This window comes from Vanessa atalanta, chromosome 11 (assembly GCF_905147765.1).
Source record: "Vanessa atalanta chromosome 11, ilVanAtal1.2, whole genome shotgun sequence".
NCBI classification, from domain to species: Eukaryota; Metazoa; Arthropoda; class Insecta; order Lepidoptera; family Nymphalidae; genus Vanessa; species Vanessa atalanta.
In genome coordinates, this window is record NC_061881.1 from 6907891 (window position 1) to 6927867 (window position 19977).

General features: G+C 32.7%; 1 protein-coding gene across 2 annotated transcripts; it reads left to right on the top strand.

The window, feature by feature from the left end:
* The first annotated feature begins 6724 nt into the window (after positions 1-6724).
* Positions 6725-14848, top strand: LOC125067189 (neogenin-like). 2 transcript variants are annotated; one of them, XM_047675630.1, is made up of 18 exons: positions 6725-6768; positions 6850-7012; positions 7466-7658; positions 9347-9450; positions 9918-10071; positions 10151-10355; positions 10433-10619; positions 11318-11442; positions 11513-11647; positions 11716-11913; positions 11997-12300; positions 12377-12492; positions 12582-12793; positions 12911-13071; positions 13152-13280; positions 13414-13565; positions 13643-14094; positions 14169-14848. In XM_047675630.1, exons 2-18 carry the CDS (start codon positions 6916-6918, stop codon positions 14248-14250), a joined length of 3006 nt encoding a protein of 1001 aa, XP_047531586.1. In that variant the 5' UTR covers positions 6725-6768; positions 6850-6915; the 3' UTR covers positions 14251-14848. The 2 variants fall into 2 exon arrangements, with proteins under 2 accessions (XP_047531586.1, XP_047531587.1); XM_047675631.1 differs by having other exon boundaries at positions 6736-7012.
* The last annotated feature ends 5129 nt before the right edge of the window (positions 14849-19977 follow it).

Consider the following 19977-nt stretch of genomic DNA (forward strand, 5'->3'; position numbering starts at 1 on the left):
CACGTTCCGATATAATTTGTTACCCATCGCTATCTCTTATTACCGAGATAAGTAATATTATTATAAAAGCAACTATAAAGTAGAAGAATTATTATGGCCTTTGTCCTGTTATATTTTTCGTTTAAATATGAATATAACTTTAAAATTTAGTTTTTGTAAGAGACATGATACTTTTTCGAGATAATAAATTAGTTGTTTTATCAGATTCTTACAAATAAAACAAACTATGTCGTCTTCAAAGTTGTGGGATAAGAAGAAATTAATCTTAATAGAGATTGATTGGAATAACGATGTTTGTAAACATTTTTCAACTGGCGGCAGTTCGTTGTGTTTTGGTACGTTAGGGTACCACCCACTCAGAAATCAAAGCAAATATCAATAGTATGTACTGCTGTCTTCCGGTTCTAAAGGTGAGTGGGCCAGTGTATTTATAGCCTCAAAATATTTAAGAACGAATGTTAAGAAAATTGAGTAGTGGAATATGCGTTTTATATTGCCGGTGTCTAGGACCGAAAGAGGTCACCGAGGTCTTTGGCAACCCAAATAAAAAAAAAAAAATCCGCCAGCTACCTTATCAGCACATATGTGCATTCGTGATACATTGTATTCAATTGCATTATATTGAGCATACGTCAATCTTCTGGGTGACACTTATTAACTAAAATTCGTACATTAATTTATTAATTAGGTCTTTCATATATTTTTTTCCTTGAGTAAATAATTTTTATTTATGAAATGATAACTTCAAAAAAGTAAGTGTTGTATATGATGTCACTGTGATGTAGTGATAATTATTTCGGCGTCATACGTGCAAAGATTCAAGATAAAATAAGAGCGCAATGTTTCAAATTGTAACGTTTCATACGTTATTACGTTACGTATTTTAACGTTTCTGCCTCACACCTAGATGTCTTTATAACATGTTAAATTATTAATAATCAGATCTAGGTTTTATTCAACATTGTAACAAGCTGTTAGAATTCTTAAAATATTACACTGATTCCTTCTCAGAATCGTTGTTTTATGGTTTAGCTAACTGAATCACTGCATTGGCTTTGGCCCAATAGTGTCAACTGTTAATAGACAGCGCACGTGCCGAGATTTACAATGTTTATCCCCAGAATTTTGCTTCGAACTCGTTTCAAAAGATTTTTCACGATTAATTTTCTCCTTTAGCCCGTCAATTCCATTTGTGCAGACACCCTTGACAAATACTGGGATTAGACGTCCCTTATGTACATAATATGCGGCCGCGTATTCCCCGTCAACTCAAATCTCTGTTTGTTTTCGTTGTGAGATGTTGCTTACTGGTGTCGGTTATAAATGTCATTGTTTAATTACATTTTTTTTTATTATATATGTAGGCGGACGAGCAATTACCCGATAGTAGGTGGTCACCGCCGTCCATAGACAATTAGATCGCCAATGTTCCACGAACCTTGGGTACTAAGATCTTATATACCTTGTGGCTGTAATGACACTGACACAGTCACCCTTCAAACCGGATCACAGCAATACTGAGTACTGCTGTTTGGCGGTAAAATATCTGATGTGTGGGTGGTACTTGACCAGACGGATTTGCACAAAGCCCGATCACCAAGTAAAGTATTACAAATATTGAATTGAATTTGGGCATTACCTTTGAGTAGGTGCATCTTATCGTAATATGTTGGAAGAAATTCTTATATAATATAACATTAACAGGATCTTATATTATTCAATAGAATGCACTAAATAACATTTACTTTAATATATCACAGTATTTGTTACTGCTTTTTTTATCATTGCTTCCTTTTTATCTTCGTTTCGCTTAATTGATTTGTCGCTGAAGCCGTGCTTCTCAATTATAGGGCCGGTTGGATATCGCGAATGTCCGCCTTTTATTTATGGTCAGTCAATTGATTGAATTAGTGGCCCTTGAAGCGCTTTGCACGACGGACATGGTTTATGTAGCGGAGAAATTATTTCATTGGCGCCGATCGTCTTAAACTTTAGTGATAACGTCTCGTATCAGTTTATGCAAAGTGCGACTTTTTTTTAAACATTTTGTAATTATAATTTAATAGCTCCTGTCCATCTCCTCCACGACTTTTACGTTTTATTTTTTTTCTCTGGATCCCAATTTATATCGAAAACGTGGTAATTTACACCGTAGACTCTGGTTGTTTCGTAAATCCTTTCATTTATACATCTATGTCCTTATCGAGGTCCATCTTTTGAGACTTCTCAAATTCGAATTTAATTATACATTTATAGTATTATATAATTTTATTAAAACTTAAAATAAATGAGATAAAGGTAATGTAATTTAATGCATTTTTAATATCTCGTAACGATTTATTCTAAATTAGGGGAGTCTACTCTTGCAAAATATAAGTTTCCTTGCGAGATAAGTCTATACGTCTGAGTTGGACGTAAAACCTTATCATTCAGGCGCATGCGGCACGTGCCGGTGATCTGTATCGTAGGAAGCCTCACCTGACACAAGTCCGAATGGTACGTGCCTCGCATCCAGTAGCAAAGTATCTGATGCAGAAATAAACTTGCATTTTATATCGTGCCTTGGAGTGTTTCCTTTATTTATTGCAGAGTTGAATATGAATACGGTGAAACTTATACTGTATTGCTATTTATTCCGTTTAAAAAATGCTGCATGCTTTGAAAATATACGTTTATTTTTTTTGGTTTTACTTTTTTTTTCGTAGTTTTGTCACAACGAAGTTATTAAAATTAATAAACAGATTTCAATACGCTTTTTATCGCAAAAATAAGCTAGTTTAGGTTTTTAGGAATTCGATATGACAATAAGTTTGTCTTAAGATTTTTCCTAGTTGGGAGATTCATTTAGAATGTATGCATGAAAATTTACACCAAACATGGCGCCGCTGTCGCAGTTATTACAAAGTATTACTTGAAATGGTTATAATCTTGAATAGCACAGACTAAAAAAATAAATATTATAATAAATTTAAAGTATTTTTATTTAAGGCATATATGTATGTTAAAAATACTCAAAATTAAAAATACATATATTAAAATGTAATCGATAACGTATTAATTACTGCAGATTTTTGTAAAACAGGTTAATAGTCCATAAAGGACTATTAACCTGTTTTACGGCTGATTGAATGATTTTCCTCATCCCACTCGGAGTGTACAGAACACATTCATGAATATTTCAACAGTATGGAGCTAATAAAGGAAGCCTCCTTTGTCTCAAACTGATAGGTTAATTACAGAGTCCGACGAGAGATTCACTTTAGCAACAAAATGGATAAGATAGGATAAGGCTAAATATATGAACTTGGGATAGTTAAAGAAGAATTATGTGTATTCTTAATCTTGGGAAGGGAATTGTGCAAGTCCTACTCGGTGCCACCGACTCATACTCTACTGCCAAGTAAAAACACTTAGTATTGTTGTAAACCGAGTTGAAGAGTGAGTTAGCCAGGCACAAGGACGTGTTAATAGTTACTTACCGTTTAAGTGAAAATAGCGTTTCTATTTTCTATGAAAATGAATAAAGTTCTATAATAAGATTCTAAATATAATGACATTGATTATTTGATTCAGAACTAGTGACACATCAAACTATTTTTCTTTTTTTTTTATTCTGGCTTTTATTTGTGCCAAGAGGGCACAGATTATTTCGCCTATGTCACGTGCGAGTCAAACTCATTTAAGGAATATTTACTCTATGAAATTATTATCTTGTAGATTTTTAAAAACTGATTGAAATTAAGATTCGCGAGTTATGCAATAATATTTACTTTGCAGTAGGTACACTATTTTTAAAACATAATTAAATTTATTTACGTGCTTATTTAAGTCGATTTAGATATTTTTACATTTAAATATTATATATTTTTATTTCTCATGGTATTTGTACGCTAATTATTTTTTGCTAATGATCGTGCCAATTTACACAAGCCCGGAAAACAGGTTGTCAAACGTGACTCGCATGCTACTGAAAACCAATTCGCACGCCCTAACCCAACCCACGACAAATGAGATTTTTGTAGCAAATTTTATACAAGGATATATATATTTTTAATACTATTATAAATGTTTTATGGTAAAGCCTTTCAATTTAAATCCAACTCGGATTTAAATGCTTGGTGCAAATTAGAAGTGGAGGCCCCTAATTATTGTACATGAAAAATTCGCGATGAGAACTTTATTAAATCTTTTGAAAAAGTATTTTGTAATGTATTTTTCTTATCTATAAAAAATATCATAATATGGAGGCCCCTTTCTTGTGGAGGCCGCAGGGCTAGAGCTCCTATTGTTCTCCCCTAAATCCGGTGCTAAGGGTAAGACGATATTATATGCGTTTGAGCCAAAACTGCTCAGTAGTTAAAACTATTCAAGCCTATCTGAAGATTGCATAATTTGTGATTGTCTCATGTATTCGTCTCGTACTCAACGGTGAAGAAAAACGTCGTGAGAAAACTCGCATGTGTCGGATAAAATCCTGCCACATGTTACTAACAAGCGTTACAGGAAATTGGTTGAATAAACTCCTGGCCTTTACTCTAAAGAAGAGGAGGCCGGCGGTGTTTGCCCGGGTTTCAGTTAAGATTCACATATTCTATCTACCTTTTCTATTTCGGCTCGATACTGTACGTAAATTCTCTATGAGTAATAACTGAACATGAAATTTTTGAAATCGGTTTCCATTTTGTTTTTTGGGTAAAAAGGAGTTGGAAGTTTGTGTTTTATAAAGTAAGGTAATAGGCGCAGGTAAAGCCGCAGGCAGGTTCAGATAGTAATATTATATTATTATGAAAAATTTAAAAATCTTTGTGATTTGGTAATGAAAGTAGTAATCATTTGGTGGGCGAACTAGTCAGACGAGTTTTTCAGTAAAGTGTAGATACCGAAAAGTGTTGTTTAAAATGCTTGTCCATTGCTTAATCTAGATCAGACACCACGGAACATTTAGGTGTCTGAACGCGTGACTCGAATGGGCAAACAGCAAAGTTGTCACACCCCCCAGTTAAGATAGAAGATACCTATGTGAGGTTTCAGCAAATACTAGTGAGATTATTGCTTTCATTTATTATTATTAGTTTATTTATACATTAAATATTATACCAGTAACACAATAAAGCTCAGTAAATCGTGACTAGTAATAATATTATTACATTATTAGAAAACTTCAACCTTAACCAAAGATTCGGGATAAGTTTGGGGAAGTACCACTCAATTTTTATACTGACGTCGAAGATATCGTGAGGAAACCTACACGTATAAAATTAAAGTCTACTAAATATGTATCCAAATAAACACATTAGAAAAATTATCTTAATCCAACTGTGGGACATTTAAAAACTGTTCCTTTATGATAACTATAATACTATCTCAAACTATCCAGCTCGATATTGCCTGAGAAATATAAATGGTGTTTAAAAACTAGACACATTAATTTTGTTACTAGTGTTCTCAATATAATTTAAGTCTTTTAAAAAAAAGTGACAAAGCATCACAGTAGTCGCATATGATGTCTAACATCTGATAATAGGCAACATTAACATTATTTCCTCTCAAACAGATTGGTAATATGAAGGTCAATTCTAGCACCACGCACACTTATTGGTTATATCAAATTTTACTGGAAACAGAGAGAAAAGATTCTAATCATAAAAATCGAGGTATTACTTATAAAAGTTTTTTAGCGGGAGTTTCGTTAAACACTGATTTCTCTCTTTCTCTTAATATTATTTGGGCGTTTGAAAAAAGACCCAGCAGAGTATAAATAATCACCAACTACAATAAAATTTACAGGTGAAGCTCGATATGTATGAAGTCAGTTTATAAATTATTTTAAAATGCATTGTGCAAGAACATACGAAAACTAAGAATAACATCGAATATAAAATGTTTATGTGCAGTTCCTAATCTAGAAAGCCATCAGGGAACGGTTAGATTACTGGCTGACTACGTGACTTGCATTATTTAATCAAAATTGACACGTCACGTCGGGATTTGTAGATTTCAGCAGGTATTGGACGTTTTGTGAAGTTTGTGTCATTTAGCTAAATCTGATATTGGATATGCTGGAATAGCAAATGTCGTTTAAGAATCATTACGTTTTCAGTTTAAGAGTTACATATATGAGAGATTAGAATAATGAAAAAACTAGTTATAAGATGATTAGAGAAATGGAAAAAATAATGTCAGTCGAATACAAGACGAAAGATACTCTCAATTTTTATGTATTAAATTTTATTTTTTGTATCGAATATCACTTTTAGGTTTACGAACCGGTTTTAGTGATTCTTTTATTGCTTTGGTATTGGACAAAATTGACGTTTTTATTTAAAGCGAATTTATATGCACACATATTTTAAAACGGTTTCCATTTTTTTGAAAGTAAAAAAAATATATGTATTATTTAATTATTGTATCAAAATTTCATGTTTAAATAGGAATATTTATAAGGATACCATATTGATATTAAAACTATATTACGATTATGTTTATTTGCACCATGTCTAAAGAAGTAATAAGACACGTTGATATGTTCGATATTTAAAATGTTACGATAAGTTTAAATAATCAAGCGTAAAGCGAATTTAATTGTTCAATCATAATTTACAAAACGAGAACATGTTTACTCACACTTATCTGATGATCCCCATAAAGCTCAACTTCGCGAAAGCGCTACTGAGTCGGCGCGAAATGACATCGAGAGTGGGGGGGCAGTAACCTTTCGGACGTGAGACGGGGTGGGTGTGTCACTTTGGACTCTGAATAGATCGCGATGTGCGCGTAAACTATGAATATAGATACAATAAATAAAAACTTTTCAATTAATTTGAGTTTGTAATTTTTTTTGTGTTCCAGGTTAATGTATGTAATGTTTAGTGACTATGTGTGAAGTGCGAAGTGGTGATAATAAGTAGTGTCAGTATGGTCGCGGGGGTAATTAAAACAGATAAACGTGCATGGAACCAGTTCAAGTCCGTTTTGCTTCTGCATCTTTTGTTCACTTTTCATGTCACAAAAGGTTAGTAAAAAAACATACTCGTGTTTCACGAACCAATTATTTTGAAACAAAAAAAAAAAAATATTACTTACCGATAAAATTAACAATGCACCGTCGCGATGTGTCTTTATTTTACTTTTCGTTTTACTTAACCATTAAGAAATGCTTTTATTATTATTATTATTTGTATGAAATTTTGGAAAAGTATTTAATTTAAATTATACATTATTGTTGTTTTTTGTTACATTGTCTACATTCATAATTTATACATCAGCGGTTTAGGGATAATTTTACATTTTATTCATTTATAATAAAAATATTTTAATCTTTATTTGTAATACGTTATTGCATAATAATTAAAGAATATAAATAGCATGAGATATTATAAGCGAATAAATTTTGTTATTTTAAAACATTGATTAAATAAAATTTTATCTATATTATGTTTATATTATCAACGTATTTTCCAAAAAGCGCAAAGTCGGGCGCCTAGGATAAAAGAACACCCTGCAGACACGATAGTCGGGAGAAGTGAACCCGCTACATTGCGGTGTGTAGCTGAAGGGAAGCCCAAACCAACGATCCAGTGGTATAAAGACGGATCTCCTCTCGCACCTACTGATCACCCTCACAGGGTTCTACTTGAAGATGGACTCTTGTTTCTTAGGTAAGTGATATTTTAATTTTTTGTACGAATATCGGCTATAACTAGTCGGCTAGTCTGATTACATTGGTGAGATACCTAATTCGAATATTTTGACTTTATTGAACAAAATCTCACGTCTATTACAATACCTGTTATTTATGTTTCTTTGTCACTCTTTGTTTCGAAATACAATAATAATTAGTCCGTTTTAATTGAAAAGGATCTGAAGAGATGATCTCCAACGAATGTACGATGAGTTTATTAAAGCATTCTTTTTAAATACTTGGTTCTTATACTCATAAAATTAAATAATAAAAAATGGGTTTGTTCCATGAACTAACTGATAACTGACTCCATAGTATTTCGTTTCTGTAATCGAATGCGACTTCAATGTTTACTTTTTACATATAAAATCAGGATTGCGCCTCGGATTTTCCTCGCAAGAGCAAATATTTGAAGGATAAATGTTTGCTTTACCTTTATTCGACACACATAGGTTGATTTGGTTGATATGTACTCACAGTTCTGGTTTTTATACATTTATATAGGAACGTTAGGGCTACGACTACTGATCTAACGTCACGGGTTGAAATACCGAGGCGAGCTAACATATTTTTTTTTATTAATAAGTGTCTGTCTCACTAGCTGAAGTTAGATAGTTGGCGGTAAGACACTCGTTAAAATGCACGTAAAGCCATAATACTGATAGCAACAAAATAGTGCACCTGAGTTTGCGCAAACACTTAGACGCTTGGGTACTGTAATATCTTTTACGTGGTTGGCTAGTCTTCTTGAATGGCTACCGTAGACGAAATTTATTCAAGACGATGTGAAATCGTTTATTTAAGAGTTAAATTCAACTTGATACCAATATATAATTTCCCTTTACAGTATATGGTTATCATAAGTCGTATATTGTAGGACAATTTCAATAGATAATAAATAATTTTACTATCAAACTGCGATGGCAATGCAATACAATTAATAGTGACGTGTTCCGGTTCGAAGAGTAAATAAGGATGAATTGAATAAACATCAAAATCATTCATCTCGTCACTCGGGTTAAATAAGTTCAAATACGTCAATACCAACAACGTCAAGTTTTACGTTTGAACAGTTTGAAAGGTATTCGCTTTACAATGTAATTGACATTACACATTATTAAGTATAAATGTAATAATTTTTGATTTTTTGTTTCGATGGCTTGCAAAGTATTAACAGTTAAAGAAAAGACTATTTTTTTATTATTTGGTCATTGGATATGGTGATTATAATTTCAGATAAACTACTTGCTTAGCCATTTCCTCAATTTAACAATTATTTACGTTTTGCGGACGAGACTTTTTTTATTTTGCTTTTTTTTTATATATCGATATTGCACTTATTACCACGGCAGGTTAAAACCCCAATAAAATATACATAATATATCGTAAAAGTTTAAAGAGTACGTATCCAAGAAAAAAATACTCTGTTTTTTTTTATAAGGAATATTAGCAATACCCCAAATCAATTAAGAAATTACTAATATTCCTATTTATCCTCCTTTTAAGCTTGTCACTTGTGTTAGGAGTGGGTACGACAATAGCCCAAGGGGTCAGGATCGATCCTGTGACTTTTACGTCGTTAGGCGGCCCGTAAACCATTGCGCAATTGAAGCTTAAACTCTGTGCTGTTTTACATGTAGCTTTTCTTTCCTTTCCGGTGTATAGGGTTATGCGTAGCAAGAAAGAGAGCGATGAAGGCGTGTATTGGTGCGTGGCGCACAACACAGTCGGGGAGGCCGTCAGCAAGAACGCTACACTCACTATTGCTGGTATGACTTTTCTTCTTTCAAGCGTATTTATGTTATAGAGATAATAAACAGTAACAGTTTTTTTTGTGTCAAATTCATATTGATAAATTAAATTTCCTAAAGATAACGCTAGTAAGAAAATTTCATTATCATTTCCTTTATGTAACTTTTTATACTAACAGTAATTCGAACATAAAAGTTTTAGATATTTGTTTTACCTCTGAGCATTTCTCGTATTAAGTCGAAGTTCAGCAGTTTTTAGTTAGAATTTTATTATTCACACAAGAAAAGCGAGCGAGCTAAGACTGCACTAAAATGTGCACGTCGTCTAAAAGCACCCACGGGACACTTTAAAACACTTTAAAATCCCTGTGATAGTCCCGAATACTACGTAGAAGTTTTAATGACTTTTAGCTCGTTAGCCAATTATGTACGTGCAACTATCATTATAATAGAAAACGTTGAATTCATATAAAAATATATTACAGTACTTCGCGAAGACTTTCGAAACGAACCTAGGGACGTTAAAGTACCTAGCGGCGAGCCAGCATTTCTTGAATGTGCTTCTCCAAGAGGAATACCAGACCCTTCAGTGCATTGGACAAAAGACGGACATAGTTTAGATGTCGAAGTAAACGGAAGGTAGAAAAATGAAACTAGTAATTAGTTCCTTATTCGCTTCCTGTGAAAAAAACTATAATTAATAAATAACAACTTTCAGAATAACGATCATAGACGGTGGTAATTTGAAGATTTTAGAAAGTCTTCCATCAGATAGTGGCGTCTATAGATGTCTTGCGTCTAATGTAGCCGGAGAAAGACAATCGCGTCCTGCAACTTTACTCGTATTACGTAGACCGCATTTTCTAGTGAAACCCAATAACATAACGGCACTAATTGGTCAGAACATTGAATTTCATTGCCAAGTAAGTTATTGTAATATTTCCTGTATGCAAATAGGCTTTAATGTTGAATGTTTTGTTAAATTTTAATATTATTTCAGGCTACACCCGAATCTGATGTTTCAGTAACATGGTCAAGGGATAAAGGATTGTTATCACCTTATGCAATAATACGTCGAGGTTCTTTACGAATTGACAGGGTTATGGCTTCAGATGGAGGCACTTATACTTGTCGAGCTGAAAGTCAGGCTGGATTTAGTGTTGCTTCTGCAACATTAACAGTTCATTGTTAGTAAAGCTTGATTCATTTAAAATTATTTTCTATAATTTTCAATTATTTTAGAGCTAAGTTTTTTTGTTGCTAGGTTTGGCTCGGTAGAAGCTAAGATTTATATAACCTTAGTCAAAGTTCAAAATAATTATTTTCACTGCTTCGATTTCCTACCTCATTAATTATTTCACTTTTTTTTATTGAAAAAAAAACATTATATTCGGGACGTTGATACATTTATTTTAATTATTTATTTGTTGCATAAAATTTATAAGCATTTTTATCGCTTCAAAAGAGTTTTTATTAAAATTTACAGTCTAAGTGAATTTCGTTCACGCACCTTTTAGCTTAAACGCTCAAACTATTACAAAATACTACCAATACCTGTTTATAACAGATAAATAAATGCACAACAAATACTCGTTTAGCGTTTTATTCTGTCTCGTTATATTCAATTTTAAGAGAAAATAGGCAAAGACCGAAATATAATACTACTATTATTTTCGAAGATTGTTGTTTGACTAAATTTAGGTCGTCCCAGCATTGACTACAAGTATATTGTTAGAAGCCGATATAAGAATCTATTTCGGGTTTGGCCGAAAAGCGCGTTCAAACCTAGTCATTTCACGGGTCTACAAAGTCACGAGGCTAAAAGTCGACCTTTAACTTTAGCGTATATACAAAACTGAAGATTCATGGTCGTTATGATTTTTAGCATTGCCCCATTTCACGCGAGTTCCTTCAGACCAAACAGCGTGGGAAGGGGAATCTGTATCATTTCCATGCGAGGCTGATGGAACACCGAAACCGATTGTATTTTGGACAATGGAAGGATCTCAGGTGAGCTGTCAGCTGTTTTATATTTCCTATTAAATACGTATGTTATATTAATAATTTACAATTATTACAGGAATTAGTATTTCCGAATTCAATACATGGAACTGGGTCTCTTTATTTGGATCGTGTGGTCACACAACACGCTGGTAGATTGACATGTGTAGCTGTTAGTGCAGCAGGCAGTGCTTTACACACAGCCACTTTGCAGGTACTATCAACAGAAAACCAGTAAAATTGCTCGTTAGTGCCTTTCAATTTAATAATCATTAATTTTAGGTGTTAAGAAGAGAAGCTAACTCATTTAATGGTAATTCTGAATCATCATCCCCATATCCAGAGTTAAATAAACCTCAGAATCATCCCCCGATGACGCAGTATGAATTAGTTCAAGCACGTCGGTATCTGCAACAAGATGTTTTAGCTTTGAGGCGAGTGGAAGGAATTTCGTCAACAACATTAAAAATTGTTTGGGATGTAAGTTTAAATTGAAAATTAAACAAAATATTATAGTTGTATCCATAATTTTATTCAATTACCAACAAATTATTTATTTTTAGGTGTTAACGGACTACAATGAATATTTAGAAGGAGTAAAGATATGGTTTAATGGAACATCACTTAATCGACAATTTATCGTAGACGTACAAAATTACGAACAATCAAATAATTCTTTAGAAAGTTTTATGGAGTTAACTAAATATGATAATTTTTCGATGACCACCGTCCATAACAGTGGTTCATCAAGTCACCTGTTAACTGGGTTGATACCATATGCACAATACAATATATTTTTGATGCCATTTTACAAATTGCTATTAGGAAAACCGTCCAATATGCGGAGCGGTTTTACGGAGGAAGATGGTAAGCTATCGAGATTAAACAAATAATGTTTTAATATATATTTCATGCCTTATTACTAAGTCTCTTTCTATTTAAGCTCCTTCTGCACCACCTCTGAATGTATCAGCTGGAGTAATTAATGCTACATCAGCATGGATTCGTTGGGACCCTCCTCCTGTACATACATGGAATGGTGAACTTTCTGGGTACTTGGTAAGTTTGTATAATTCAATCTTTGTTTCATATTTGAGATTATAATTTATGATTCAAATATTATATACTATTATGCTATTGTCATACAGATAGAAGTTCGTGTGGGTGGGGGTAATAGTGGTCGAGTGGTAGGCCAAATGTCACTTGGAGCACGCACAAGGGCAGCAGCGGCTAGCTCTTTACGTGCGGGTGGTAGATATAGCGCTCGAGCTGCTGCAGTTACGCGTCGCGGCCACGGACCTTTTAGTACGCCCGCTCACATACACATGCTACCCACACATACGCAGCGACACTACGTACAGTACGTATTTAAATATTATTCCAAAACATATGAACATCTACGTTCGTCAAAGTATTTATTTTTTCAATTCTTAAAATGAATTCAGAATCAAATTAAACGCATACAAACATTTTTCAGAACGGAACCTGCAACAGATAAGGCAATATTGTCGATGTTCCAAGAAACGTGGCTTCTCGTGCTCATGTTGTTTTTGTTAGCTATAATAATATTAGGTTCGGTTACTATTGTTTATTTTCGACGAAAACAATCGAAACAACGAAAGAGTCATAATTCTGCAGGTTAGTTAAAATATCTATAATTTTTTAAATTAAAAAATTAAGTTTTATATTTATTAACTCAACGGTAATATTATGTCTAGGTACTCCAATAACAAATACTCAATGTTTATTGGGCAAAGAGGCAGTGTGGCTTCGAGAAAGGCCTTTATATGAGGGGTCTAATGAACCACGAATAGAAATACTGAATTGTCATCAAAGTCTATTGCATAGTAAGTATTCATGCGAAACATTTATTCATTTAAATAACTTCTCTATATACGACTCTGCTTACATTCTACAAACACAGAATATTTTTAGTTTATTATCTGTGTCAAAATTACAATGTTGGTAAAAATATTTAAGGTGGACACACAATAGGTACAATGGCTATGGAAGCTGAATACAGTCTTCCTCAACATACAAGCGCTATTAATATGATGTCACGTGAAGATAATAGACGACATCCTCCAGAACCATACGCGTCAAGTGCCATTTATACGGAACTAAATTATCAAGTAAGCTGGCCCTCTTAATTTAAACCAATATATAGTAAAGCGATTTGGTTAATCTAATAACAAAAAATATATTATAGGATCATACGGATGCAGAGGACTCTTGTATAAAATGTGCAGTTAGTCCCGAATCATACGATAATAGTATGGCAAGATCATTCGCTGATAGCAATCAATATTCAAATGAAGAATGTTCGACATGCTGTCGAAGTAGTAGTTCGACACTGACGAAAGATTACAGCGAAATGACGAAATGTGGAAATGACGCAGACGATATGCAGGACATGTCCTTAGACGAATGTCCATCTTGTAAAACTGCTCAGTCACGATCGTCTAGTCATCACGGTGAAAATAAAGAATGGACAGCTATCGCAGATGTTGAATATGACTATCCGCAATGGCAATGGTTGGCTCGAGAAAATACATTTAGGCAAATGACTCAAGAATCAAAACATTCCAGCCAAGGGAGGCGAAGTGAGCAAAATTGTAGAATGAATCTATGCGATATTCTTCCCCCTCCTCCCTACGAAAGGTAATATTCGGTTTCATATTTTATAACTTTATCGGCAAAAACTTATCTACAGTTTGTTTTTTTTTTTGTTACAGAGAATCACCGTACAGAGAAATGCATGCATTCGCCAGTAACTCTGGCGCGTCAGGTTGTTCAGGTCATACTTATCGCAGTTAGTGTAATTTATTTTCGAAAGATATCATTAGACAGTAATAAAAGCAATACTAACTTTAAGAGTGTACATATACAATGTAAAAAAGGTTGTCGAACTTTTAGAATAGGGGATTGTCACACCGCTACGTAAATTAAAGTTTGCTTTGAAATACGATCTTACAAAATTTAATGAAACAATTATAAAAAATTCTAGTCTTATTTGTCTTTATGATTAATAAACTATATTTAAATTAAATTTAAAAAGCGGTGTCGAAACTGGTTGTACCGTAAGGGTTGTAGTATGTGAACGTGTTTCTAATAGACTGCCATATATCGTAAAGTAGTCAAAATAGAATTCATCTTTCTCTAGTGTCTGTGATATAGTATAATTTTGATTGTTTTTAATTTTGTACATAATTTGAAATATTTGATATCCTTATACAATTTTTAACTCTTACCTATATATTGCATGTAGTTTAATAAATTTAAAACAGGACTTTACATGAAAACTCACATTTGTAGATTTTTGTACTGAATTCCGATTTGTAGACTCATTTAATGGTTTTTTATTTGTATATTTTGATGACCCGTAAAAGTATATTAAATTATTATTACATTTCTATGTACTTGTTTTTTTTTTTACCCGAGATTTTAAGGAAATTAACTAACCTTTAGGTATTTGGACACAGAATGAATATCATTCGTAAAGACTTGTCGTTCGTGAGAAATCACAGCAGTAGAGGTAGCACAAATACTTACAAATTGCCTGACACACTGTCTGTAATCATATATTATATTAGTATTAATTAATTAATGAGCTAAATAATATAAAATTCACAAACAAATATTTCTGCAGCGGTTATTCCCTCTGTTAGAATTAAAGTTTTGCCTAAATTTTGATAACAACTTAAAGTCCCCAATTAAAGCCTTAATCAGCTTTCCTCATAAATATCCAACGTTTGTGTGGTAGATTCGCAGCCTGCGTCGTAGCATGGGGTGTTACCATAGCAACCGGTCCCTTGTACGCCCTTGTTATTAATACCCATAATAATTAAACTTGATTGCATTTCACACCAGGTGTTAGATGATGGCTCTTGTCAGAAAATAGACATGACCCCTTGTCAGTCTCGGTAATATTTTGAAGAGCAATTATATAAAGCTAATAAACAGAATCGTCTTAAGGTGAAAAAGTAATTTATAGTATAACACTTTTCAATTGAATAAACAATATTACTTTCGAACAATTACTTTAACGCCTTTCATCTAAATTAAAAGTTAAATAAAAACATTATAAATATTCACAATTCAATCATCGACCCCTCAAATGAAAACGTGACTGCATTCAATTCTTTGATATTTTCTTTTTGTTGATTTTTTTTATTTTTCATATCAATCAACTCACCCTCCTGCAATTTTTTAGAGTTAAAGAGCTCAGACCATTCTGTCGCGTCATAAAGTCGAAGAGAAAGGAAAAATACACGTCAACTACATCCTGTTCATAATGAGATTAATGTCACTATCTTTAATACCTACATGTATTTGTTACGAAAGCAATTGTAATTTTTATTCTTATATAAAAAGACGGCTATTGTACCCGCTATTTTTTGCCGTGAACAGCTTCCCGGAAATATTTTCTTTTGTCGGGATAAATAGTGATAACGTCGGTAGGATAAAGGGTCATCTCGTGACAAAATCATATCGAAAACTTTGCTGCATTTATATTGATAGATATCTTTAGATTCTACAGTTTATAATCGTTTAAATAATATGCAAATTGTGATATTGTTTTGACTTCAAGTCTCGATAAATTTCAATACCAAATTAGTCATTTTAGATCCATAAATCTATTATAATTGTAACTAAATCAACTTTACTGATGGAAGTCACGAATTTTGAGAAATAATTACAAAAATTCCGTAAAATTAGGGACCGAGGGTGCATGAATTACCCATAACACAGCGACTGAAAGTACTTTCGGAGCTATAATTCGTACTCCTTCGGTCCGGGGTTCCGTATGATATTTATAGGCATAGATAAGGTCTACAGATGGCGTGCAGTTTTCCTTCCCCTAATACTTGTTGAGTTATGGTTTCCAATTTCCAGTTCTACACTTCAGGTAGGCGGAGGTGTCTCTGGAGATTCTTGAAATATCGATGTCATACTTGTGTGATAAATGTTACTTTGACTTGAATTGATTCTTCGGTAAATAGGAAAGGATAGAATACCTTCAAGGTAAGATATTAATGACGATCAATATTTTATTGATACTGTAGTAAGTAATTGAACGGCACTGAACTTTCTAGATTAGAGTATAAAATAATAAAGCGTTATTTATTTAATGTTAAACAATAAATTTAATGTTGAAAACTATCCTAACCGACTTCAAAAATAAAAGGAGGTTATCAAATTCTTTATATTTTTTTATGCTGGCTCAGACCTCGATTTCGATAATTCTATTTTTGGGAAAAAAATATTATTATTATTTTTGTGACACATAATATTAAATAATTTGATTTGACATCATAAGCTGAAACTTATTAATAAATAATTTTAGTTATTACTGCTTTGGGCCATAGTGTTGCAAAGCCCATCTGGGTACATACCTACCTACCTACTCATTCACATAATTTACCGCCAACCAGCTATACTTAATATTGTTGTTCCGGTATGAAGATACTCGCTGCAGTGAGCCAGTGTAACCACAGGCACATCACACATAACATCTTAGTTGCCAAGAGTGGTAGTATGTTGACGATGTAAGGAATAGTTTCCTTAAAGTGCCAATTATTATTGGTGGTAGTGACCCCTTAACATTAGGTGGCTAGTTTTTTTATATTTATTAGGGAAGTATATAAAAGTTTTTTTTTAGTATCACACACTAAACAACGACAAAATTGTAATCTTAGCAAAATTGGAAATGATAAGAAATAATTTTATATAATTTATACTATGTCCCTAAGGACCATACTTGTATCATTTGAAATTAATATATATGAAAAAGGCATGTATCATAATTAATTATATACTCAATCTATATCGGAAACTGAAAATTCAGGTATTTTATATTTGAAAAAAAGCTCATTAGCGATGAATAACTGGAGTACTGCGATGGCAACTCAATCGAAATATATTCCTGGCCGTGGTTGCAAATGAAGACAGGGAACGATGATAATGATGTTAACTTTTGAAATTGGAATACTTAAAAACGTACGAATACAAATTAATGAAAAAAAAATATATATCCGAATTTTCTGTCAGAATCTATAAATTATGCAAGCTCGCTTGATCATCCGAATTATGTCGGATTAATTAAAAATAAGGCCAGACCGAGTTTTACAGAGCCGGATTGGTTAAATACGTATGTTATGTGGAAAATTCTGTTTTCTGATCGATGTTTTATCCACTAGCACATTAATATTGTCAGTTGACCCATTTGCAACATCATGAATCTGATCGGAGCCGAAGAGGTCTTAATATTTATATAATATAATTATATATTAGTTTAATTTATTAGTTACCATACTTTGTATGTTATTGTATACATAAACAATTATTTTAAATACTTATTCTTTAAATTTGGAAGATTTGGAATTTTTTTTTTTAGTTTGATAAATTTACCCTTTTATTAAGGGCCGGTTTTAAGACAAATCTATACTTATATTATAAATTCTAAAGTAACTCTGCCTGCAAACACAGAACCGAATTTGATGAAATTTTGTATGAACTAAGTTTGAGCCCCAATGAAGGAAAAATACTTTTTGTTTACCTAAAACCAACAACTGTCCCTACTTACATGCGAGCGAAGCTGCGGGCGGAAACTATTTAAAGATAAATGTAAACTAATCTGGATATCTAGGCGAAGCGAGAACAACAACTAAAAAACTACTTTCCAGAAAATGTACAGTCTTAGTTATTCCTTCCGAGTGTTATTTCCTTAATGATATGTACTTGGTACTTGATCATACGTATCAAACGGGTATTCAGGTACTCATAAAATCCAAGCTCAATTCAAACGCGGATTAAACTACGGAACTCAACTAGTAATATATTCCTCATTATTCCTTTAAAGGATATTATAAATGACCCTCAGCATTAGTCACGGGTGAAGAAAATCAACACAGAATTATGACATCGGTGTACAAAACGCCACGGGGGTCACGCAACACCGGCGCCCGGTTTCGGTGATTTATTACGTAGACAATGACTAATATAAGTAATAAATACATTATTCTTCTTAATTTTATTTGAGTTAGTGCAGTTGTTACAGACCTGACATGATAGTTAACAGTTGGTTGTATTTTTTAACAATTTCCGTTTTCATTTTATCATTATTTATAATGGTTACCTTTTTTAATTTATTTTACGAATTGGTTCCTCATCCTCAGACACCACGACTGCAGTACGCAAAAATTTGATTAAAATGTCCATTCGTTGTTACAATATCTAACATGTTATGTCTCGTATGCTCGTAATTATACAGAATATACCAAACTGTAACACAGCAATACAAAACTCTGATGTTTTGCGGTATTTCTAACGTTTAGTGAGTGGTGCTTATTCATACAACACTACGATACCCAAGATATTTATTTACATTAATATTAATATTTAATTTTAAATCGAATACAAAAGTATTTGAATATATTTATTAATTCACAATGTCGTAATTGTAATCATATGTTATATTTAATTGTGTATCCGAAACTTATATACTACGCATTTAAAAGCTAAGCTAAACACGTAAAAAGATTTAAATATTCTAGATCCAAAGAACACTACATCTTATAAAAAGCCGATACATAGATTAATTTTATTTGGAGTTTTCTTATCAAATGCTTAATTTGACTTAAAGTCTATTTAATTTATAGAACTATTACAACTAAGTTAGTTGTAAAGTAAAAAGCCTGTGAATGTTTAACTGCCTGGTAGACGCCTCCTAGGGAAAAAGCTTAGAACTTATTCCATCACACGGCTCTAATGCGACTTGGTATACATGTACAATTTATTCAATTTCACGTTCAGAATTTCTTACGATGTTTTTCCTCAATGCCGATCACGAAATGACTTATAAACACCTTTGATCTTCGATAAAGAATTTTATTAACTGAGTCATTTAAACTCAAGGGATAATGTATGTTGTCTTCCAGTTATATTGTGTAATAAACTACGTTAAGTAAGTCAAATCCTTACTATCTCTGAAATAACTTTCACTCAACCCCATAAGCAAACCTGAGTCTATATTAGTACCATATATCTCTAACATATACGAGTATATATAGGTTGTAACGATTACATATTAATAACAAGGTTATATCCAGATCCAAACTAGATACCAAGAGTATAAATTGCGAGTAATCTGAGGCCCTGTATTTAAGCAATTAATATATCATTCGTACCCGTGAGCCAAGATTAGCAGATGTAAATTACTGGCCATATATAACACCGACGATATGTGAAAACGTCTGTGTTAAAATTGTTAGCAATAAATAAATATTTAAACCAACGAAAGGGCCTCTTTTATGACGTGATTATTTTGTTTTTTCTTTAATGTTGTCGAATGATTATTTGTTTAAATTAATACGTAAATGAAATTCTCTTTGTCATACTACCTATGAAATGCATTTGATACCCACCCTAACCATTTTTAAGGACATATTATGTGCCCTTATAATAGTATAAGGACTCATTAATGAAATATTTATAACTCTATCAAAATCAATTAACTATATTTAGTTACATTGGATAGAGACC